The 25,743-nt window shown below is 47.5% G+C and overlaps 1 protein-coding gene across 1 annotated transcript in view; it reads left to right on the forward strand.

Moving 5' to 3' along the window:
- The window catches only part of DTD1 (D-aminoacyl-tRNA deacylase 1), a 108,045-nt gene that overhangs the window by 14,089 nt on the left and 68,213 nt on the right, over window positions 1-25,743 (forward strand). Inside the window, exon 4 of the mRNA XM_019927543.3 lies at window positions 11,951-12,057. Within this exon, the coding sequence (XP_019783102.1) occupies window positions 11,951-12,057 (107 nt within the window). The remainder of the gene's footprint in view (window positions 1-11,950; window positions 12,058-25,743) is intronic.

Consider the following 25,743-nt stretch of genomic DNA (forward strand, 5'->3'; position numbering starts at 1 on the left):
ACAAAAACAAACCCAAAACAATTAAGAAAATGGTCATAGGAACATACATATCGATAATTAACTTAAACATGAATAGATTAAATGCTCCAACCAAAAGACACAGGCTTGCTGAGTGGATACAAAAACAAGACCCATATATATGCTGTCTACAAGAGACCCACTTCAGACCTAGGGACACATACAGACTGAAAGTGAGGGGATGGAAAAAGATATTCCATGCAAATGGAAATCAAAAGAAAGCTGGAGTAGCATACTCATATCAGACAAAATAGACTTTAAAATAAAGAATGTTACAAGAGACAAGGAGGGACACTACATAATGATCAAGGGATCAATCCAAGAGGAAGATATAACAATTATAAATATATATGCACCCAACACAGGAGCACCTCAATACATAAGGCAAGTGCTAACAGCTATAAAAGAGGAAATCGACAGTAACACAATAATAGTGGGGGACTTTAACACCTCACTTACACCAATGGACAGATCATCCAAAATGAAAATAAATAAGGAAACAGAAGCTTTAAATGACACAATAGACCAGGTGGATTTAATTGATATTTATAGGACATTCCATCCAAAAACAGCAGATTACACTTTCTTGCCAAGTGCTCACGGAACATTCTCCAGGATAGGTCACATCCTGGGTCACAAATCAAGCCTCAGTAAATTTTAGAAAATTGAAATCATATCAAGCATCTTTTCTGACCACAACGCTATGAGATTAGAAATGAATTACAGGGAAAAAACCGTAAAAAACACAAACACATGGAGGCTAAACAATACGTTACTGAATAACCAAGAGATCACTGAAGGAATCAAAGAGGAAATCAGAAAATACCTAGAGACAAATAACAATGAAAACAAAATGATCCAAAACCTATGGGATGTAACAAAAGCAGTTCTAAGAGGGAAGTTTATAGATATACAAGCCTACCTCAAGAAACAAGAAAAATCTCAAACAATCTAACCTTACTCCTAAAGGAACTAGACAAAGAAGAACAAACAAAACCCAAGGTTAGCAGAAGGAAAAATCATAAAGATCAGAGAAGAAATAAATGAAATAGAAACAAAGAAAACAATAGCAAAGATCAATAAAACTAAAAGCTGGTTCTTTGAGAAGATAAACAAAATTGATAAACCATTAGCCAGACTCATCAAGAAAAAGAGAGAGGACTCAAATCAATAAAATTAGAAATGAAAAAGGAGAAGTTAAAACAGACACCGTAGGGCTTCCCTGGTGGCGCAGTGGTTGAGAGTCCGCCTGCCGATGCAGGGGACATGGGTTCGTGCCCCGGCCCGGGAAGATCCCACATGCCGCGGAGCGGCTGGGCCCGTGAGCCATGGCCACTGAGCCTGCGCGTCCCGAGCCTGTGCCCCGCAACGGGAGAGGCCACAACAGTGAGAGGCCCGCGTACTGCAAAAAAAAAAAAAAACAAAAAAAAACAGACACCGTAGAAATACAAAGCATCCTAAGAGACTACTACAAGCAACTGTATGCCACTAAAATGGACAACCTGGAAGAAATGGACAAATTCTTGGAAAGGTATAACCTTCCAGGACTGAACCAGGAATAAATAGAAAATATGAACAGACCACAAGTAATGAAATTGAAACTGATTAAAAATCTTCCAACAAACAAAAGTCCAGGACCAGATGGCTTCACAGATGAATTCTATCAAACATTTAGAGAAGAGGTAACACCCATCCTTCTCAAATTCTTCCAAGAAATTGCAGAGGAAGGAACTCCCCCAAACTCATTCTATGAGGCCACCATCACCCTGATACCAACACCAGACAAAGATACTACAAAAAAAGAAAGCTACAGACCAATATCACTGATGAATATAGACGCAAAAATCCACAACAAAATACTAGCAAACAGAATCCAACAACACATTAAAAGGATCATACACCATGATGAAGTGGGATTTAACCCAGGGATGCAAGGATTCTTCAATATACGCAAATCAATCAATGTGATACACCATACCAACAAACTGAAGAATATCATCTCAATAGATGCAGAAAAAGCTGTTGACAAAATTCAACACCCATTTATGATAAAAACTCTCCAGAAAGTGGGCATAGAGGGAACCTACCTCAACATAATAAAGGCCATATATGACAAACCCACAGCAGACATCATTCTCAATGGTGAAAAACTGAAAGCATTTCCTCTAAGATCAGGAACAGGACAAGGATGTCCACTCCTACCACTGTTATTCAACATAGTTTTGGAGGTCCTAGCCACGGCAATCAGAGAAGAAAAAGAAATAAAAGGAATACAAATTGGAAAAGAAGAAATAAAACCGGCACTGTTTGCAGATGACACGATAGTATACATAGAGAAAAAATGCCACCAGAAAACTACTAGACCTAATCAGTGAATTTGGTAAAGTTTCAGGGTACAAAATTAATGCACAGAAATCTCTTGCATTCCTATACACTAATGATGAAAAATCTGAAAGAGAAATTAAGGAAACACTCCCATTTACCATTGCAACAAAAAGAATAAAATACCTAGGATAAACCTACCTAGGGAGACAAAAGACCTGTATGCAGAAAACTATAAGACTGATGAAAGAAATTAAAGATGATACCAACAGATGGAGAGATATACCATGTTCTTGGATTGGAAGAATCAATATTGTGAAAATGACTATACTACCCAAAGCAATCTAACAAATTCAATGCAATCCCTATCAAATTACCAGTGGCAGTTTTTACAGAACTAGAACAAAAAATCTTAAAATTTGTATGGAGACAGAAAAGATCCTGAATAGCCAAAGCGGTCTTGAGGGGAAAAAACGGAGCTGGAGGAATCAGACTCCCTGACTTCAGATTATACTACAAAGCTACAGTAATCAAGACAAAATGGTACTGGCACAAAAATAGAAACATAGATCAATGCAACAAGATAGAAAGCCCAGAGATAAACCCATGCACCTATGGTCAACTAATCTATGACAAAGGAGGCAAGGATATAGAATGGAGAAAAGACAGTCTCTTCAATAAGTGGTGCTGGGAAAACTGGACAGCTACATGTAAAAGAATGAAATTAGAACACTCTGTAACACCATACACAAAAATAAACTCAAAATGGATTCGAGACCTAAATGTTAAGACCGGACACTATAAAACTCTTAGAGGAAAACATAGGAAGAACACTCTTTGACATAAATCACAGCAAGATCTTTTTTGAGCCGCCTCCTAGAGTAATGGAAATAAAAACAAAAATAAATAAATGGGACCTAATGAAACTTAAAAGCTTTTGCACAGCAAAGGAAACCATAACGACGAAAAGACAACCCTCAGAATGGGAGAAAATATTTGCAATGAAGCAACTGACAAAGGATTCATCTTCAAAATATACAAACAGCTTGGGCAGCTCAATATCAAAAAAAAACAATCAAATTGAAAAATGGGCGGAAGACCTAGACATTTCTTCAAAGAAGACATACCAATGGCCAAGAGGCACATGAAAAGATGCTCATCATCACTAATTATTAGAGAAATGCAGATCAAAACTGTAATGAGGTATCACCTCACACCAGTCAGAATGGGTGTCATCAGAAAATCTACAAACAATAATTTCTGGAGAGGGTGTGGAGAAAAGGGAACCCTCCTACACTTTTGGTGGGAATGTAAATTGATACAGCTGCTATGGAGAACAGTATGGAGGTTCATTACAAAACTTAGAATAGAATTACCATATGACCCAGCAGTCCCACTACTGGGCATACACCCTGAGAAAACCATAATTCAAAAAGACACATGTACCCCAGTGTTCTTTGCAGCCCTATTTGCAATAGCCAGGACATGGAAGCAACCTAAATGTCCATCAACAGAGGAATGGATAAAGATGTGGTGGTACATGTAATTGAGTTGGCCAAAAAGTTCATTCAGGTTTTTCTGTAAGATGTTATCAAGCCTGAACGAACTTTTTGGCCAACCCAGTACAATGGAGTATTAGCCATAAAAAGGAACGAAATTGGGTCATTTGTAGAGATGTGGATAGACCTAGAGACTCATACAGAGTGAAGTTAGTCAGAAAGAGAAAAACAAATATATTAACACATATATGTGGAATCTAGAAAAATGGTACAGATGAACCTATTTGTAGGGCAGGAATAGAGACGCAGACATAGAGAATGGAGATGTGGACACAGAGGGGGAAGGGGAGGGTGGGACGAATTGGGAGATTAGGTTTGACGTAAACACACTACCATGTGTAAAATAGCTAGTGGGAACCTGCTGCATAGCACAGGGAACTCAGCTCGGTGCTCTGTGATGACCTAGATGGGTGGGATTGGGGGTGGGGGGTGGGAGGGAGGTCCAAGAGGGAGGGGATATATGTATACATATAGCTGATTCACTTCATTGTACAGCAGAAACTAACACAACATTGTAAAGCAATTATACTCCAATTTAAAACAATAGTGTATTTTCTCCAGCTTCTGTTGATAATATTTGACACGGCCACAGTGCACTTAATAAGACCAGGAAATTAACTTTGCTGAAGCACTGTCGAATGAACTACAGACCTTGTTTGAATTCTGCCAGTGTTCCCACTGGCGTCGTTTTCCTGGTCCCAGGATCCAGTCCAGAACCCATGTTGCACTTGGTTGTTGCGTCTCTTCCTTAGTCTCTTCCAGGGGGTGACGGTTCCTGGGTCCTTCCTTGTCTTTTGTGGCCACTTTTGAAGGGTGGCTTGTTTGGTCGGTTTGTCTGTCCGTGTCCCGCAGCATGTGTTTGCCTGAAGTCTTCTCGACGTTAGGTTCAGGTTGTACGTTTTGGCAGGAACACCACGGAGGTGATCTTGTACATTAGATCCTGGGTACCTGCTGTCGATCAGTCTGCTTATTTGGCAGATTTCTCTCTGGTCAAGTTATTCTTTTCCTCTTTGTGTAAATATCCTGTGTGGAGATACTGTGAGACTGTGCCAATATCCTGATATCCAACACACCCCGCCCACTGATTTTATCTTCATCCCTGGTCTTTGCTGCAGCGGTTATCACTGAGGTGTTTGCCCAGTCGGTCCATCTTTTTAAGTGTCAGCTCTGCTGCCTGGGAGGCGGGGAAGGTCATCAGGGTGCCTTCGTTACCCGACTGTGAAAAAAGCAGGTCACCACATAGTCTTTCTCCAGTTCAAAGGAGCGAGCTTCCCTTGCTAGCCAAGTGTTTCAGTTTTAAAGGAAGGGGAGTTGATTTTTTTCCAGTGTCTTTTTCTCTAAGTTTTAACCTGGTGAATGCCCTTCCTAATTAGGAGCTGTGCCGACTCACCCTTCACTGGTCACTGCACCGTGTTCCTCTGGTGTGTGTGCCTGTGAGAAACTGCCCACACGTCCCTGTACAGTTTTTTGCCTCTGTATTCAAAGGCGAAAGTGGGCTATGCTTTTTTTTTTTTTGTATATCCAGTTTTTATATTAGGGTAATACTAGCCTTGCAGGATAAATTGGAAGGCTTTTCATCGTTTTCCGTTGGTCTGGACCAACTTAATCAACAGGAAGTATCTGTTTTTTTGTTTGTTTGTTTTTTTCCGGTACGCGGGCCTCTCACTGTTGTGGCCTCTCCCGTTGCGGAGCACAGGCTCCAGACGTGCAGGCTCAGTGGCCATGGCTTATGGGCCCAGCCGCTCCGCGACATGTGGGATCTTCCCGGACCAGGGCACGAACCCGTGTCCCCCACATCGGCAGGCGGACTCTCAACCACTGCGCCACCAGGGAAGCCCCAGAAGTATCTGTTTTAATAGATCTTGTCGGACCAGCCCTTTGGGTGGCCTTCCTTGGTCACGGCCCTGGTCAGGATTCCCAGGACCCTTGAGCCCCTGTAGGCAGTTTGCCTGTGTCTCCTATCCGTCTGGAGTTTCAAATGCATCAGGAGGAGGCGTACAGATTTTTTTGCGGGGTGATTTAGAATGATCTCTGCATCTAGAATCATACCCTTTTCTCATTGTGGTTTGTTAGATGTATTTTCCCCCTTTGCTCTCTATCAGAGTTTTTAATATTTTTTCAGAAAGCTAGCTCTTAATTTATCAAGTCTGGTTATATTTTTTTGTTTGATATTTTATTATTTTCCCTTAATCTTCACTTTCGAAATTCTGCGTACCTTTTGTGTGTGTCGTTTATTTGGCTTCTTTTCCTGGGTCCGTATTTCACGTACTTTCAGTCTTCTTTCCTAACAGGCGCATTTAAGGCCCCAAACTTCACTTTTGCTTGGCTCCTCTTTCCCCCATCAGCAGCTCCCACGGGCCTGACCTTTGACATGCACACAGAATCTAGCAGCTACACACGGCGTCTGCGGCCCCCGGCCCGGCCACCGCCTCTCCTCCCACCCAAATTGTCGCGACAGCTCCCTAGCGGGTCTTCCGCCTCCACAGCAGCCCGAGTGAGTCACTTCCCCACGGATGCTGATCCTCAGGTTAGAACAAGCTTTCAGGCTTGGGAAACGTTTTGGGATTCCCTCTGTCTTCTCAACAACAGATACAAGAACCATTACATATATAGGTGTCCATGGGGGTGGGGGGCTTGCTGGCCACTTGAGCCCTGGGGCTCTAGCCCAGGAGGTGGCGGGAGCTGATGGCAGGTGGTCCGGAGCAGAGGCTCCCTCTGGACGAGGGTCAGAGTTTACAGGCTCAGTCCTTTGAATCCATCTTTAAACACTGAGGCTGCTCCTGCTGTGTGTCTTTTGTCCCCAGAGCCCCTGAATTGGGTCAGAACCTTGCTGTGAAGCCCCTCCAGGGCCACTCTGCTCCCAAGGTGAAAGACTTCTTCCCTGGTCTGTGTCCTAAACCGTGTCCAGCCTTGGCCCGGCCCAGCATACGAGAGGTTCTGCAGTGAGGTGAAGTGATGGTGTTAATATATTCCAATAATAAATACATGAGAAACTCAGAATTAAAAAGCCAACGACATGGAGAGGACCTGAGCTTAACTATAAACCCTCGCCCATTATCACAGTCCCAGGGAAAAGTTACAGATCAGGTTTAAGTTCTGTGTCATATTCAAGTCTAAAGGAGTTAAAGTCTGAAATCAGACCCCGTGGCCGGACGAGCTCAGAAGCTGCCCTCCCTGGTTTCTCACTCAGCTGCTCTCGGTGGAGGGGAGTCTGCCTGGTGGAATAGGTTCTTTCAGAGCCCTGGCCTGGCTCTGTCACACACAGGTCCACTTGGGCCCCTCAGGGCCTCAGACACTGCATCGTTCTCTCGCGCCTCAGTGAGGAGACCGGGCAGCCTTGGACACAGGTATCCCAGGCAGCAGGATGCCGAGGACACCGGCAGAGCCCGGGGAAGTCTGAGCAAAGCTGGTGGTCAGGGATGACCTTGCCTTGAGCCTCCCTGTCGTGCAGGTTGGGTGACTTCAGAGCTTCAGCTAGGACGAGAATTTAACCTCCCAGCAAGGGGTTAATTTTGGTCCTAGGCATTTACCATCTTAATGTCCATTTGCACAGAAGCTGCCCCTGTTCTTAGGTCTGCGGTTTGGAATTGGGGACGCCCCATTGGGGACAGGTGCCCTCACTTTCCTGTGAGGGGGCACTTTCCATCCTGGGCCACAGGGCCTGTCGCCCAGTGTCTCTTACTATGGAGTCCTGGTCCCCGGATGCCTGCTGCCTAGAGCGGGTGTCTCCCTCCAAGGCCTGAACCACCGTAGAGCCAAGCAGAGACCGGCAGTTGGGAGGGACTTGGGCCCAGGGAGAAGCCTCAAGATTCCGGTCAGGGTTGCTGTTCTGCGGCCTCTGTGACCCTGAATGTGGCATGGAGTCAGGTGGTGGTTCTGACGTGCCCACCTGGGCCTGGCCCTCATGCTCTGAGAAATCCAAAGGGCCTGGAATGCACCTTGTTTCTGACAACTGAGTATTTCCCCAGCCAAGGTACTTAGGAGATGCCGTTCCTTGAGCCCTGGTCTCTGCTCTCCAGGCCCCCTCGAGCTAGATCCTTACCCCAGTGGTGGTGCCCCCCTGGGCTGGGCTGAGCTCTCTGGGGAGCCGGGGGCCAGGAAGCAATCGGACTCTGTAGAACGGACAGAGCTGCCCTAGCGCCATGCGTCCCCCAGGGCCACACTCCCACGGGGACCAAACTCCTCCAGCCCCATGGCCCTAGCCTCACCACCTGCTTATTTTGAGCCCCCGATTCCACCCGTTTGCTTGATTTCTTGGTCCCCAGCCTGTCACTCGATGTTGGGGTCCCCATCAGTAACCCCTCTCCCCTGCGTGCCCAGGCTCAGAACAGGTTGAAAGGAGAACAGAGAGGAAGCCTGGGCGGTGAGGATGCATCCTGACGGCAGAGGGAGCCGCCTTTGGTGGAGAGCTTAGATGGGCGGGCCTGAGGCTCAGTGTCTGGTGCGGGTGTCCAGGACCGTCTGCGGAGGTGGGCCGAGCCCCAGCTGGGTCCCAGCTGCGCAGGGCCGGCCCTGGAGAACAGAGGACACTTGTGTGCAGGGTCTTCTGCTCTCCCCAGTTTTCTTCAAAAGCATCTTCTTCAGTTTCGTTTTCTGCTATTCCCCCCCGCCCCCCACCCCCCACCTTTTGTTCATATACTCCCCCCACCGCCCCTTGGCCCATATACCACATGGACAGTGGTAGGAATGATAGCAGTGATAGGGACCAGGTTTCCTGCATGCTGACTGCTGGGCTCTGGGCCTGGTGCCCTGCCTGTACTAACTCACGTGCACCCTCCTTGTGGTTACCGGCCTGCTGTCATCCTGCAACAGACTGGGGCACAGAGAGGCAGGGCAGGGCTTCTCGTTGGGTGGTGGCAGGCAGTCAGCCTTTGCAGGTAAATGGGGCGCTCTGGTTTGGGGCTGGTAGAGCCCTTGGATCCTGCAGGGTTGGCCCCAGTGGCGAGTCTTCCTGCTGGAAACATGTGGGACTTATATTTAAGAGTGACTTGGTTATGTCATCACTGGAGCCTAGATGTAGTTTTGTAGATATGTTTCTGTCTTTTAAGATTATTTAAAACAATGTTTTTATTTTCCCTGGCCAATGTAATTTTTCTTGGGGGCTTTCCTCTTTGATGTGGACTGGAAAAGAATGTTACCATTTTAAGATCTCTCAAAACATGTCTTTGGATTTGTTGTCCGTACAAATGGAAATTCAGATAATAGTTCTGTTCTTAACTGAAGAAAAACAGGGAAAGAAAATAAATTTCTTGCTACTTGGAATGATAAACACGGTGAAGCATATGCCGTATATCCTGACAACAGAAATTCAAGGTCGGAAATAATTCCTTTCCTCCTGAGTCTGCCTTCAGCTTCCCTGAGGAGTGCAGGAGCTGAAATCTGCTCCTAATTGTAGCCTGCAATTAAACACATGATTTCATCCCAGCTGATGTCTTCTTAGCTCTTCTGACATGCATAACACGAAAGCCCTGTAGATTTGAGCGGCCACTTTAATCTGATGGGAGGTCACAGGAAGTCACCGTTATCTGAGCACGACTGGCTGCCCAGTGGGAACTAGATTCATCTTGCCTCTAAAAAGGGCACACAGCTCGTCTTCTCTCGGTTTCCAGGGCTACTGTCTGTGCCTGTTCTGCTGAGACCCTCTGTGAGGTCAAGGGTCATCGGAGCGAGTGCCAGCAGGTGGGGTGGAGTCGAGCTGGTGGGAGTCCCTTGCTGCTGCAGTGGGTCTGGTATCCAGAGCCCTGGAGCTGAGCTGCTCTGAGGAGGGAGCTGGAGGGGCTCCTGGTTCAGGCCCGTCCTGGGCTGCTCTTCTCCTCGGCCTGTCTCCCAGAGATTGGCCTGTCCTCCGGAGGTCGGCCTGTCTCCTTGGAGGTCGGCCTGTCTGCCCAGGGGTCAGCCATCTCCCCGGAGGCCAGCCTGTCTCCCCAGGGGTCAGCCTGTCTCCCAGGGGTCGGCCTGTCCCCCCAGGGGTCGGCCTGTCCACCAGGGGTTGGCCTGTCTCCCCAGGGGTCGGCTCTCTCCCCAGAGGTGAGCCTGTCCCCCAGAGGTCGTCCACCCCATGAAGCGAGGGCTCCCTGCCCAGGGGAGCGTGGGGAGCACCAGAATGAAACAGGTTTCCCTCCAGAATGAAACAGGTTTCCCTCCTCCAGGTCCTGAGAGCCCATCCTTGCTGCGGTGCATGGTGACCCCCAGGGCCGGCATGCAGGCGTGGTCCCTGAGTGTGATGCTGAGAGCAGACCCTGATCCTGCACAGGCACGTGCCGGCCGCGGCCCTGAGCGCTTCTGTGCTCGGGCTCCTTGAACTTTCACCATGACTCAGGGCTTCTCATTGGTCTCCCTGTGGTGCAGGTGGGATGCCGAGGCCTTGGAGCTGGTTGGGGGCTGGGTCCAAGTCTTGTTGCCCTTCACATCCTGAAGCCGGTGGAGCCTCCTCCAGGGAGCCCCTCTGATTCCCTCCTCATCCCCTAAGGGGGGGGACTCTGACCTCCAGGGTCGGGATTCCTCAGGGTTGAATGGCGCCGCATCATCACCACCCTGCACCCACCTGTCGCCTGTGAGACCCTGGGCCATGAGTGCCGGGCTGTCCGTGTCCCTGAGCTGAGCAGGGTCTTCTGGGCTCCAGCAGTGAGCCTGGTGCTTCATTGCTGTGAGTTAATCGTCAGCGGGGCATGGATCTCGCCCTCTCTCTACTCCTTCATGGTGGGAGGTAGCAGAAGGGCTCACACTGTCTTTACGCTGTGGACCCGGCACCTTCTCCCTGTTGGGTTGATCAGGAACGGTGTGCAGTCACTCGAGCAGGTGTCCGCATGTGTCATTGGCTGCGTTTGGACCCAGTGCACATCAGAAGTTCTCGGGTGGATGGAGGCAGCGTTCGGATGATTGCGCGGCACCAGCTCTCAGAGCGTGTGCTGGGCTTTCTTTACAAACGTCGTTTGTGAAGAACGTCGTTCAGCATTCGGGGGTTGACTAGATACAGTTTGATTGATTGGACACAGTTGGCGTGGGTTTGGGTTAGAAGGTTCGGAATAGGACACGGAGAGGTGCTCATTTCTGGGGCGGTCCGTGGCCACTTTGAGGATGCATCCCGGGAAGCAGGATGGCTCTGCAGCCTCGCTGGGGTGTCCCCTCTGTTCTCTGGCCTGTGGGATCTTCTGTAGGTTGACCTGCCTTTTGACCTCACGGTGAGGGACCCCCCTCCACGTCTTACACAGAGGGGCCCGCCGGCCGCTCACAGGGCCGTGTATGAGGTTGTTCTGGGGGAACCTCCTAAGCTCTTTGCCTACTGTGTTTGATTTGTTTAAAAACGTTCGTTAGGAAACATGAAGAGAACAGACACCGGGGGCTCACTGGCCAGGCAGTCTCGTGCTTCACGTGTCTCTCAGCTGCCCTGCCCCCCCGCCCGTGTGGAGGTCGCTACCGCCCTGCCTTTGCTGTTCGTCTTCCTGCCGCGTTTCTTCATGCATCTCTCTCCACAGGTGATAGAATTTGTTTTGGTGTTTGAACATACCATCTAAATGGTATTGCACTGATGTGTCCTCGCCACTGTTTAAAGATCACATTGTGGGTTTGAGATTTGCTGCGTTGACAGGTGTGGCCGCCGAATGGTATTCTGTGGGAGAATTCAGGCAGAGATTCTGCATTGGTTCCCCTCCAGGACAGTCACACTGGGTCCACTTTCTCTCTTATAAACACGGCCAGAGTGAACACCCTTGGCTGTCTCCTTTTGGATAAGGGATTCTAGAGCAGACGCCCCAAAGTGGAATTCCAGGCTTGTAGGGTTTGTTCAGCTTGAACTTGACCTCCACAGTGGTTGTACACTTTACCTTCTCAGTGTCTCACAGGCCTGTTAACCCACGTGGTCCCTGACCCTGCCCTCTTGCCAGGTCTGCAGAGCCTGCGGAGGCCCTCTGCCGTGTGGTTTTGTTTTCCTTACTCGGGGGCGCAGAGGGGGGAGTTGGGCGGTCCTGCTCCCGGGTTTCTGATTACACTGATCGAGGTTAGCTTTAATCTGAGGTCTCCAACTCTTGTGACCGTTGGAATTGCTCTTACAGACGGCAAGTTCGGTGCCTACATGCAAGTTCACATTCAGAACGATGGGCCTGTGACCATTGAACTGGAATCTCCGGCTCCTGGTGCTGCTACCTCCGACCCAAAGCAGGTAAGCCCAGAGTCAAGGGTCGGGTCTGTCTCCTGGGAGCCGGTAACATCTTTTGACCTTGATTTATTTCCTGGAGCACTTCTGAGTCTGAGGTGGAGAAACCGCCTCATCGTAGTAACCTAGAGTTTATTCGCTACATCCCTTCCCGAGAACGCACCTGTCGCCCCGCGTCTCCGTCTCCGTGCTGCGGCCTTGCCTCCACCTGACTCCATTCCAGAGCCCAGTCCTCCTCCAGGCTGGTCCTGGGTGAGGTGCCTGGGCGTCCACAGGCCGCTGGGTGGCAGCAGAGGAGCAGCACGGCTCCCCTCGGCCGGACCCGGTTCCCGAGTGTGGAATGGTTGCGAGGAGTGGGTTTATCCCAGGTGTGGGTAGATGTGCCACCTGAGGGTCTTTGTAAATCTTTATTTTTCTAAAGCAACGTCTGACCTGGATTTGCTGCCAACTCTGTAAGCTTTCAGAAAAAATTTAATTAAACTAGAGAAAGGAAATCTGTGCTAGTCCTTGTGAGCTGTGTGCTTCTCATAGGTGCTTAGCACTTCTGAAGGCTTTAATTAATGCAGCTGCTCTGTGGCCTTTGAGAGGCAGGAGGGCAGGAGGAGTGAGAGCTGGGGGCGGGCAGCCCTGTTCTCCCCCTGCCCCCGCCTTCTGGGACACCGAAGTGGAAGGATGCAGGGGTGGTGGGGAGTATTATGTAAACGTAAAGCTCTGTGACCTGTTCAAAGTCATCATTTCCAAGGGGAACAGACCTTTTCTTTTATGTTACTGATTCTCTGGATTGATAGAGAAGCAGGAACACAGCTGGCGCAGTAGTGCTGGGCTTGAAAGGTGATAATTGAGGTTCCTGGAATTACTGATAACATGAAAGAAAATCACAAGTGAAAAGTCCACATGAAAAATTAAACTTTTTATTTTGATGTAACTTGAGACTTACAGGCAAGTTGAAAAGAGTCAGAGTTTCCATACGCCCTTTACCCGGTATCCCCTAAATATCCCGTTTTATGTAATCAGTCTGCTCATCAAAATGTTGACATTAATATTGATACAATACTGTTGGCGACGCTACAACCTTACTTAAGTTTCACTAGTTTTCTCTAGCGTCCTTCATCTGTTTCAGGATAATCTGGGATCCCATGTGGTATTTATGGCCTTTCCCGGTCCTCGTGGCTTTGGTCTGCTGCTTCTGTAGAATGTTCCTCGGTTTCCTTCCCTGTGGTTACAATGAGGTTGTGCGTTTGACAGGTTCATCTTTACCTTGTTTCGCAGGATACCGGCCTCTCCCGGTTTCCTCTTGCCCCCTGGCTGTTCTCCCTCTGCTTTTATTTGATCACTGTTTCGTTGTTTTGATTTATTATTCTGCTTCAACTGTATTTGGAGAGAAAATTTAGTCAAGTTTTTTTCATTCTAAATATTTTTCTAGAAGTGATAGAATAATACATGAAATCTTTAGGCTCTTCAACCTTCTTGAGCAAGCACCCCCTCTTCTTTACCATAAAGAAAAAGACAACTTTTTTTTTTTTTTTTTTTTTGTGGTACGCGGGCCTCTCACTGCTGTGGCCTCTCCCGTTGCGGAGCACAGGCTCCGGATGTGCAGGCTCAGCGGCCATGGCTCACGGGCCACCTCCGCGGCATGTGGGATCCTCCCAGACCGGGGCACGAACCCGTGTCCCCTGCATCGGCAGGAGGACTCTCAAACAATGTGCCACCAGGGAAGCCCCTAGAGACAACATTTTTTAAATTTATTAACAGGCCATGCTAACTTGTTACAGTAAGAAAGTTAGTTTCGTTAGTTCTGAATCTTTTAGGAGCTTTCCCTTCAAATGCAGGAGTTGTCCTGAGTCAGTTTCAATTACTTGTTCTAGTTAATGGACTCCAGAAGCCTCAGACCCTATAAACTGCCCAGATCTCTGTCCCCGAGCTGTCAGGAGGTACTGGTAGGCAGGCACAGGGGGCTCTGGGGTGGCCTGTCTGCCTTCCCCCTTTCAGTAAGAACAGGCTTCCTCTTCGGGCTTATAGCTGAGTTGTTCACTTTTGTGTTGTGTTTTAAAAATACAGGTTCTTTAAACCTGAACAAATGAACAATGCGTGTGTGAGCTTTTTTTTTTCCTAATTGAAGTATAGTTGATTTGCAATGTTGTGTTAGTTTCTGCCACACAGAAGAGTGATTCAGTTATACATATACATATATCTATTCTTTGTCATATTCTTTTCCATTATGGTTCATTATAGGATATTGAATATAGCTCCCTGCTCTACAGTAGGTCCTTTTGTGTGTGTGTGTGTGTGTGTGTGTGTGTGTATTTAGGCATCAGGTGTCTTTTTAGTGTGTGACAGTGTGTTGGGAGGGGAGGAAGTGACGTGACCCGGTCCCTGCTCCGGGGACAGATTCAGGGCAGCATAAACCGGGAAGGTTCTTGACAGTGACGGGGGTAAAGGACAGTGTCCGACAACTTGGGACACATCACAAGGACACCACTTCATGCTCCGCCTTAAACCCCTCAGTGCCTTCCAGAGACATCTGGGTTCCAACCTGAGCCACGTGCCTGGCTGCTGTGGCTCGTGGCCTGCTCTGCACTAGCCCCCTCAAGACCCCCACTTCCCCTGCCTCTGGACTCTGGTCTCAGCGTTTGTCTCCTCCTCGGAGGGTATCCTCTGACCCCTCAACCCCAGTGAGCCCCCGTCAGCCACTCGTCCCGTTGCTCTGAGTCTTTTTCACTGCCTGGGGCTGAGCCTGGGGTGCACTTTGTTCTGGAGTCGTGTGTCCTGGGCCCGTGAGCTGTGTGTCTGTGAATGTCCTCTGGCACTGCCGTGGGCACAGAGCTGGCCTGGCCTCCCAGGGGACTGGTGGTTTTGCTGACCTTTAAGGATGTGAGGTTGGGGGAGGAGGCATTCTCAGTTGTTGTTTCCAAACTTGCACTTGAAATAGGGCTAAATTCCTGTTTTTAAGAGTCCCAGGGCTCTATTTATGGGTCATGCAGCTACTGCTGGTGAAGACTGGTCTTGTAAAGGCAGCTCGTTGTGTGCCTGCCTTAACCAGGTCTCTGCTCGGGTCTGGAAGTGGCAGCCCCTGCACATTTCCCATGGCTGCATGGGCACCACACCCAGCGCAGTAGGGGCTGCAGTGTGGGTCCCCTGATGTTCCCGACGGAGAGAAAGTGGAAGAAGATGGGTAGTGCTCGCTCTGAGGGCATCCCTCAAAGAACAGGGGGTGGAAGCAGTAGCAGAGCCACCAGACAGAAGACAGAGGCTGTCTTCCCCATTGCACTTTTGTGGAAGAACATGGTTCTGGTAGGAACATCCTGATTATAACCTAGAGAAGATCGCTAGTGCGTGAGTTCTTCTGTGGGTGGCTAGATACAGGGAAATTTCAACACCCTTGCCAGCCCAGCCTGTGGGGAGAAACTTACTGTTGCTCTTGTTTTCATCTTAATTGCTTTCCCTTGGTGGGGGGTGTTTTCCTGAGTCTCACATGGTTGGGATTGCAGTGGTGAGAGCAGGTGGGGGCTCCCCCCCTCCCCCGCCCAGGAGGGCATTTCAGTAATTGGAGGGCTCTTTCCTGGGGCCCAGGGCTCACCTAGTTCACAGTGTTGCCATTAAGTATTTATATTTTCACTGATTTAGTGGGCTTGTAAACCTCACTAAATGAAAGGCTGGAATGAGCTGAAAAAATGAACTTTCAAATACACATCCTTGAATTGGCTCATGAGTTTATTGACAGATCTCTGGGATAAGTTGACCAGTGAAGAATGGTGCCAGAGCGTTTCATTTCATGCTTCTCTGATTATCACCCTCACTTCGCCTGTAACTTTCTCTGCACTCGTCTTATCAGCAAGCACCCATCCCTTTGCCCTGAAACCTTGGGATGTCGAGATTGAGACACTGGTGGCTTCTGTAGGGTCAGGAGGAAATGTGTGGGCTAGAGAGGGGGTGCGGAGGGAGCGCCGGTCAGCCTCATTTACCCGTACTTTTCAGTAACACGTGCTGCAGAATCCAGAAGGTAAAGCAGGGGACAGGCCAGGACACAGGTGGCAGCCCCCCTGCAGGTGCACAAAGGTGGGTCTGAGTTACCGCACAGTTCAGTATGAGCGACGGTCTAACGAGAAGTGTTCTGAATATAAGAAAGAGTTATACTGATGCCCATACGTTTGCATTTCTTCATGGAAGAACGTTTATTTAAATGTACGTATTCCCTTTTTCGTCCTGTTTTAGGCTTGAACTCTGGTGCGAACTCCCCGGTCTCTGTTGGTGTCAGTGTGAGGTTTTGCGTGGCCTGAGCCAGGCCACAGAGCAAGCTTCTGGGTCTGGTTGCCACAGTGGCACTGGATCCTGTCCTTCACTCCAGTCGCTGGTTCATTGTGTCACATTGATTTATTGGACAAATGTTGACTGAGGGTCCTGCCTTGTTTATACTGAAGTGTTACTAAGACGAAAGCGGGAACTTAGCAAGAGCTTCATCACAGAGTTTTTGTTGCTGCTCGTGTTCATCTTTGTCACCGTTTCACCGTGGGTGTACTGGTGACCTTGGGTCCCGGGACCTCACCTTGTACGGAAGCCTTCCTGACAGGGCAGTGCTGGCACCTGCCAGACCACTGGGGCTGCGGGCATCACTGCTGGTTTTCTCATCCTTTCAGCGCGAACATCCACTTTCCTGCATAACCATCTGGCCAAGGGTCGGGTTTGGAGGCTGGGGGGCTTCTCTGCTCGAGCAGCCAGGGCCCCTGCTGAGTGCCATCAGTGCACGGGCGCCCATGCCCGGGGCATGTGTGTCTGGCTGGTCGGAAGGGTTGGGAGCCTCATAGACGTTTCCACCCAGGCTGGCTTCTTCTGAGTTGGGGAGCTGCAAGGGCTTGCTTTTGTTTTAGCATTTTAATTTGTTTTTATATAGATGGTTGTCCTAACTCAGTATATACCATAGAGTTAAAAAGAAGCCTTTCCAAGAGATACATGACTGGCTCTGCCTGGAGACCCATTGATGAATTGATCAGTCGACAGAACTTCATCTTTGCTTCTTCAGTCCATAATGGGTCACCAAAATTGTGAAAACTGAAAAGAGTTTGTTTCCTGCTATTGGAATATGGCTGGTAAATTAAAAACTGCAATCTTCTCCTCTTCCACCTTTGATACATGCAACATTTCTTAATCTCCAACTAGAGAAAAACATCTGTTTTGCTTTAAATAACTCTCTCAGGGCACTAATGGGTTAGTACATTTAAGGCTTACGGGTTTTGTTTGTTCCTGTGTATGTGTTTTGGGCAGATTCTTAGTTATTTTAATCTTCTAATCTCATTTGGGGATGTGCTAGAAAGACAAAACTCCTTACGTTACTGAGTTGGCCTACTGAAGATTAACTAGCATCTTTCTTTATTCCCAAGGGAGGGAGGTAAAGTTTATCCTGCCAGGGATTATACATTGAGCACAGCAGTAATGTAATCATCCAGACTCAGAATTATCGTTGGGAATTCTTAGCTTTTTAGCTAAGTTATTAGGAGCTTCATAGTCTCGGGTATCTGTAGAAAAATGTTCGGCCAGTCAGCGGTATTTTGTAGAAAGCCTTGTTCAAACATCTGCGTTTCTAACAGAGAGAGAAGAATGATCTGGAAATGAAGGAAATAAAAAGTGAAGCTCTTCCTATAATTTTTTAAAAAGGGCTGCTCAATAAATAAAACCCTTCACCACCCAGAGGTGTTTTGCCAACATCTGTCAGCCTGACTGACCAAGGGTTTATCTTTTTTTTAACCTGATTGCTCTTTAAGATAAGGTCAGGATGGGAGGGTGGGGTGTGAATTGGGTCACGTGGGCTTTTAGGGGTTCATGAACCACCCTGGGCTCACCCAGGTTTTCTTAGTGCCTGTGCACGCCAGTGCTTTTGCTGGGAGGTTCCAGGGCTTTCATCAGACCCTCCGAAGGCCCCAAGGAAGTGAAGATGCTTGGGGGGTGCTGGGAGCAGTTGGGTTCAGGGATTACTGTTCTCTGTCCACCAGAGTCACTCAGGACCACCCACTGTAAGCGCCGAGGGTTTGTATTTAAGGGAGGAGTCTTGGACACCACCCCACCCCACCCTCCGCCCCCAGGTTTTCTGAATCCGAGTTCCTGGCGTGTCTGGATGTGGAAGGCAGAAGAGTAGCAGGTTTGTGTTTTTAACCAGTTCTTCCTGTGCCCTCCAAGGACACTGATGTAGAAGAACTGCTGGGCCGGAGGCAACCGGACAGTCGGACGTTGCCATTTTAATCTGCTCCCGGCGTTGGTCTCTTCTGGACCACGCTTCATCCCCAGCTGAAATGTCTAAAAATACTTTACAACCTGTGTTACTGCAGCTGCCAGGAAGCAGGCTGGCTGGGCTTGATTATTGAGGTCACATATGAGGCCATTGGCATTCATCACCGCCCCTCAGTACCCATCCCCCACCCACCCAGCGGTGATGGAAATATTCCCAGGGCACGGGGCCTTCTCGACGCAATTACAGATGTGTCAGGAAAAGTCGATAGAGCGACAGCAGCTCAGCACGTTAGTGACGTATGACAGGCCCTCTGCTGAGCGGCACTGAGGCCTGAGCTAGTGGAATAACTTGTTTCTTAAGAGAGATGAACCCGAAGTGTGGGCGAGATTGTAGTGCTGTAGCCTCTTAGAGTTTTTAGTTGAAAAGCAATTTATAGTTCTCTTGGTTTTTTGGGTACCAGACATGCAATGCCTTACTCACTGGTCGGCTTATTGATTGGACTAGAATAAAAACCGGGGATGACCAGCACCTCAGTCTTTGCTTGGAGAATTGCAGTTTAGTGAAATGCATGATGTCGAGGCTTCATGGGCAGTTGACTAATCACTTTTGTTTAAACACACGTGGGACATTGTTAAACGTTCATCTTTTATGGTGCATTACTTGTTGGGTTTATGGTAAAGGCTTTTCGCATTGAGCTGTAGGACTCGTTTCCTGCAGGTTATTCACTGTTTCTTGAATATTGTGTTTCTGTTCATCCCCCTGAAATGAATTCCCTCTCTCTTTACCTGTTGCTGTCTTCCCCATCTTTAAGGTCTGTTTCAGACAGTGCTTCATCCAAGGTGCTCACCTCAGTGCCATCCAGGCAAGGCCTTCCTGCCTTTGAGCCCTCACTGCATGGTGTGGTCCACGGACTGAATGCCCGCCATGTTTCTCCTTTGTTAGTTAGTTTGTTCATTTCTCCATCTATCCTTCCACCTTGTGTCCATCCATCTGTCCAGTCCCCTACCTACCACCCACTCATCTGTCCACCCAGCAGGTATTCACAGGGTGCGCGCTGCTGCTGGCCTTGCATCGCGAACAGCGCTGGGCAAAGTTGTGCCCTCATGGTGCTTGCATTCTAATTCTAGTGCGAAACATACACAAGCAAGTATAATTTAAAACTGTAATATTATAAAGAAATCAAAGCTGGGAGAAGTGTAGAGAGGGCTGCTGGGAGGGGCCACCTCAGGCACAGGAGCTGGGGGTGGGGATGCTGAACTGGGGGGCCGCTACGTGGAGATGGGGAGGAGTGTGCTGGACGGAGGGGCTGGCGGGTGCAGAGCCCTGGGGAGTGGTAGGGGGAGGTCGGGGGTGCAGGGAGAGAGTGGACACAAAGGCAGAGCCATGACCCCAGCCTCATGGCCAGGGTGAGTAGTGTGGGTTTTAGTGGCAGCGAGCTGGAGGGTTACTAGAGGGTTACGTGTGTGTGTGTGTGTGTGTGTGTGTGTGTGTTCACAGAGCTGGCTGACACTGGATTGTAGAGCTGGCCGGGGCAAAGGTGGCGGGGGGCACTTAGGAGGTCCTACAGCAGGTGGCCAAGAGCTGTGGGCAGGATCTGGACGCCCCTGGAGGGTCTCGGCTGCCCTGGTGCTCTGCTACCCCCAGCGGAGCTTCCCTAGAAAAGACTCGTGTTGGAAATCTTTTATCCCGTGGTGTGAGCGTCAGGACACTCTGCAAAGTCCAGCCCCCACTGGTCACTACAGGAAGGACCCTATTCCTGCCTTCTGTGCAGGACGGTGAGGGGATTCCGAGCTTCTTTGAGTTTCTAGGTTAAGATCAGACATTTCGACATCAAGGGGTGTGACACTTGCCCTGGTCCTGAGTGACCCTGGGCACAGGCTGGATGCTAAACCAGAACCTCTTTTTGATGTGGTTCAAAAAGAGCAGATTTTAGGGACTCAGTTCCCTGTCTTCAGGTCAGCGTGATGCTTCTCTATGGCCCAGTTCTCCCCTTAATGCAAAAAACTTTAATTATAAGAAGAAATTGTGAAAATCCCAAGAATCAACATTTATATTGAATTTGATTTATATGTACCATTTTAGCTTATATTGTCAGGGCAGTTTCTAAGCGTTCAGAGCTTGTCAGGGAAAAGAAAGGGTTTATTTCTGGAAGAGGGTGTCCCCTGGTGTTCACCGCTCTTAGGAATTATGGGGAGTAATTGTCAGGAGGGCGCAGCAGCTCCAGGGCTGGAGGAGGCTGGCGGCAGATCCAGAACCTCACAGCGGCTGCTTTTGCCTGCCTTGTTCCCCAGCCTTCATTACTTTTGTCAGTTTGAAACACAGAAGAATAGCTCTTCCATGAAGATTCTTCACACAAAATGTATTCCTTTGACGACTTTCCATAGAATGTGAAGTCAGTTTCTTTTTCCATTTTTAACTGTGAAAGTGCAGTCTGCAGTTTCCGTTTCTGTGGGACAGGAAGAGCTAATTTGTGGCCTTGTTTGCATTTCCACCCTTCCTGCCCCGTGGGGTCGCGGTGCCCATGGCGGGCCGAGCCAGAGTCTGTCAGGGAGCCAAGGCGCTTTGACGGCTTGGAGGGCAGAGGCTGCTGTTAACTGTCGGTTTCGTTGCTGGCTCATGAGACCTTGGGGAATAAGGACAGTTTCTATAAGATTTCATTTCAAAGTCCAGACTTCATCTGGCCTTATGCCCTGTGGATTCCTTTTTTTTTTTTTCATTTCATGTTGTCCGTTCGCCCCCTTCATTTTTCTACAGGGAAGAGTCTCTTATTGTCATTTAAAAAATTTCATGCCAGCAGTGTATTGACTGGAAAGTACCAGGTTAGAAATGTTATCATTATTATTTTTAAAATTTTTTATTTATTTTTTATTTTTGGCTGCATTGGGTCTTCATTGCTGTGCGCAGGCTTTCTCTAGTTGTGGCGAGCGGGGGCTACTCTTCATTGTGGTGCGCGGGCTTCTCATTGCAGTGGCTTCTCTTGTTTAGTAGCTGTGGCACGCGGGCTTCAGTAGTTATGGCTCGTGGGCTCTTGAGTGCAGGCTCAGAAGTTGTGGCGCATGGGCTTAGTTGCTTCGTGGCATGTGGGATCTTCCCGAACCAGGGCTCGAACCCGTGTGCCCTGCATTAGCAGGCAGATTCTTAACCACTGAGCCACCAGGGAAGCCCAGAAATGTTATTTTTTTTATTAGTAAGTTTTTATAGTATTCCTGGGTAGAAAGATATTTTTTTGGAAACAGTTCTTTTCCTGTCTTCTGTTTTTCTCATGAGCCCATAGAATAACATCTTTATTCATTTTTTGTTATATATAATGTATAAAATCAATATTTTTTAAAAAATTAGAAGTTTAACCAGAAGTTTAAGATACATTAACGTTGCTTTTGACTATAATCTTTCATTCCCAGAGGTAACACCATTAATAAGCTCCATATGTTTTCTTCTAGACTTAATAAAAATACGTTTATGCACATTTTACACATAGTCATAGAAAATACATGGTATCTGTTGGTGTGTGTATGTCATATGGTTTTTTAAAACACTGTAGTAAAATATACATAAAACTTACCATTTTAATCATTTTACCATTTTTGGTTGTACAGTTCATTGCCATTAAGAACGTTAACATTGTTTTGCAGTCATCACCACCATCCATCTCCAGGACTTTTTCATCTTCCTGAACTATCCTCTACCGATTAAACGCTAACTCCCCATTCTCCCCTGCCCCCGGCCCCTGGTAACCAGTATTCAACATTCTGTCTCTGAATTTGACTACTAGAGACCCAACATAAGTAGAATTGTACAATATTTGTCTTTGTGCCTGGCTTATTTCACGTAGCATATAATGTATTCAGAGTTCATCTATGTTGTTGCACGTATCATAATTTCATTCCTTTTTAAGGCTGAACAATACTGCATTGTATGTATAGACCACATTTTGTTTATTCATTTGTCTGTTGATGGACATTTGGGTTATTTCCACTCTTGGCTATTGTGAATAGTGCTGCTATGAACATGGGTGTACAGATACCTGTTTGAGACCCTGCTTTCAATTTTTTTTTGGTATATACTTAGAAATGGGATTGCTGAATCATATTCATAATTATTTGTTTAATTTTTTGAGGATTTGCCCTATCATTTTCCACAGTGGCTGCACCATTTAATATTCCCACCAACAGTGCCCAAGGGTTCCAGTTCCTCCACATCCTCCCTAACACTTGTTATTTCCTGTTTGTTTTTTTTTAATAATAGTCACCCTAATGGGTATGAGGTGATAGCTCATTGTGGTTTTGATTTGCATTTTCCTAATGCCCAGGGATGTTGAGCATCTTATCATGTGCTTAATAACTATTTGTGTGTGTTGTTTGGGGAAATATCTACTCAAGTGCTTTGCCTGTTTTTGAATTGGGCTGTTTTTTTGTTGAGTTGTAGGAGGTTTTTTTTTAATCTATTCTAGATATTAACCCTTTATCAGATATATGATTTGAAAATATTTTCTCCCATTCTGTGAGTTGCCTTTTCACTCTTAATAGTATCCTTTGATGCACAAAAGTTTTACATTTTGATGAAGTCCAATTTATCTATTTTTTCTTTTGTGGACAGTGCTGTTGGTGTCATATCCAAGGAATTGTTGCCAAATCTAGTGTCATGAAGGTTTCCTCCTATATTTTCTTTTAAGAGATTTATAATTTAGCTTTTCATGTTTATTTTCACTTAATTTTTATATATGGTGTAAAGTGAATGTCATAAGGTTTTATTTGCAGGCAAGTTGGAAAAACAGTACCAGTGACTTACCCTGAGCCACATGAGAGTAAGTTGCTGACCTGATACCCCATCACCCCTGAACATGTTAGTCTATATTTCTTGCAAGCAAAGACATTCTCTTATAGAACCCCCAAACATCCATTAAAATCAGAAAAACTAGGGAATTTCCTGGTGGTCCAGTGGTTAAGACTCCACACTTCCATTGCAGGGGGCACAGGTTTGATCCCTGGTTGGGGAACTGAGACCCCATGAGCTGCATGGTGTGGCCGAAAAAAAAAAATCAGAAAAACTATCATTGGCATTTTAACACCATTCAGTCCTCAAACCCCATTCATATTTTAGCGGTTATCCCAATAGCTGGTCTTTTGCAGTTGTTCAGAATCATGTTGCATTCAATAGTCATATGTCTTTAGTTTCCTTCATTCTACGTTGGTCTCTCCTTGACTTTCATAACCTTTCATATGTCTTTAGCTTCCTTCATTCTACGTTGGTCTCTCCTTGACTTTCATAACCTTGACTCTTTGGATGAGTACAGGTCAGTTATTTTGAAAATGTCTCTCAATTTGGGTTTCCTTAGGATTACATTCTGGATGGATGTGTGTACATACATGCACATGTGTGTGTGCACGCATGTGTGTGCACATGCCCTTGACCTCCATGGTATTGTTGGTATTGTTCTACATTTACTGTCCTGAAACAGGCTGCTTTTCCCACCAGCAATGTTGTTTGTGTTGTTACATCTACAGCTAGTTCATTCATTTTAACTGCGAGACAGGATTCTGCCATGTGAATACACTGCCTTTGGTTAGCTGTTCTCCTTTTGATGGACTTAGGGGTTGTTGGCAGTTTTTTGCTGTTACTAACAATGATGCAAAAATCATCCTTGTTTGCATCTCTTTTGTGGATGTAGATTTTCGAGGCAACAGACTTCTATTATTATTTTTTAAATTTGAAATATTTCAAACATGCTGAACGTATGGAGAGTAATATAACAGCACTCAACTTTAGCCATTGTGAATGTTGGGTCTAGAATCTTTAAGTTGGTACAGTTGTCATCCCAGTCAGTAAATGGGAGTTTTACTGACACTTGCTCAACGCTACTGTCTCACTGAGTGAGAATTATTGTTAATGATGAAATTGTCTCAAAAGTGTGTAGCTTTAGGGACTTCCCTGGTGGTCCAGTGGTTAAGACTCCGAGCTTCCAATGCAGGGGGTGCGGGTTCCATCCCTGGTTGGGGAACTAAGATCCCACATGCCGTGCAGTGCGGCCGAAAAAAAAAAAAGTGTGGCTTTATTAAGAGAGAGGTATTTTGGGAAAACCAGTCAGACTTAAAAAGCAGAAAATGTGGGCCTACCACCCAGAAGTGAACTGGGAATAAACTACCATATAGGTGCAGCCAACTTTCCATTTAGTCTTTCTTCATGTGTCTCTTAGTAGAATTTATTGAAACAAGACAGGAGGAGGAATCACCGGAGGTTAAGGATAGTGGACCTGAAAGACGTGCTTTGCCCCTGGGGAGACGCACCTCTCAGCTGGGCCCGTTCCTTGGCTGTGGCGTCAGGTGATGTGAAAAGTGCCTTCCGGAGTTCGTTTCGAGCCTGCTTCAGGCCCCAGCATAGACCTGTGATAAATCAGCTCTGTGCTCACGCGTGACGTTTGGCAGATCAAGGGAAGGAGAGGGAGGGAATCAGGTCAGAGCCCAGCTGGCTTCACAAGCCACGGGAAACCGAATTCTCCGAAGATAAATAAGCCCATAACTTCAGGGCTTAGAGGGACGCGGCAGTGACAGGCAGCCTCTTGAGTTTTGTTGAAGCGTCTCCTTTCACCTGTGGAAATGGAAATGGGCTGTCTCCTGATCCCCACCCGCACCCCGAGGGAGAGCTCTGCGGGCCACCCTGGACTGCAGAGTCCTCGACTGCTTACAGCCTCGGCCAGAAGCAAGCGTGTGGCCGGCTGTGTCTTCCCACCAGGAGTGGAGAAGCGCGATCCACTCAAACACCAGCTCCTACAAGCTTAGGAGAGAGACATGGTCTCAGTACCTTAGAAGTGAAGTCCCTGTGTTCTGTCGGTGCGTGTTTCCTGGGTTTTGCTTTTAATGCTAAATAACATTCCTCCTGGCCTGTCTATTCATAGTGGAGTAAAGGGAACCACGGAGGTTTCCTAACATTTAAACTGCTTTGGACTGCTGTTCCTGGCTGAAGTTGTGTTTGGTGGGAATGTGGCTTTCACTTTTTAAGTTCTGATACCTGGATTGTGGGTAGAAAAAGGAGAAAAGGGCTCACATCTGAAAGACAGTGGCAGCAACGGTAACCACAGCCAGGAAGCTCATTTGGGACTCTCGGGGATTCATTTTCCGTGCTGTTTGAAGTTCTGTGTCAGCTTTGCTAAAATGCTGTCCACAGCAGAGTGGACATCACTTGTTTCAGTCATCACATGAGGATTCCGGTGTGGATAGTAATCCCAAGGGTTTTTCCTGCATCCTTTCTAGGGATGCAGAGTGTTCGGCCTTTGAAGTGATGCCGTCTGGGACCTCAGGCTGCTGCTGCGGGTCTGTAGGCCGGGAAGTGCCAGTGTAATGGGTACCTACTCACATGTGTCCCCAAGGCCCTGAAAGAGACCAGGGCGGAAGTGAGCCCTCTCTGGACAAGGGTGAGAGCAGAGTGGCCATGTCAGACCTTCACCCTAAACACCATCACCTGCTTTCTGCATTCAA

The sequence above is a fragment of the Tursiops truncatus genome, chromosome 15, assembly GCF_011762595.2.
Source record: "Tursiops truncatus isolate mTurTru1 chromosome 15, mTurTru1.mat.Y, whole genome shotgun sequence".
Taxonomy (NCBI): Eukaryota; Metazoa; Chordata; class Mammalia; order Artiodactyla; family Delphinidae; genus Tursiops; species Tursiops truncatus.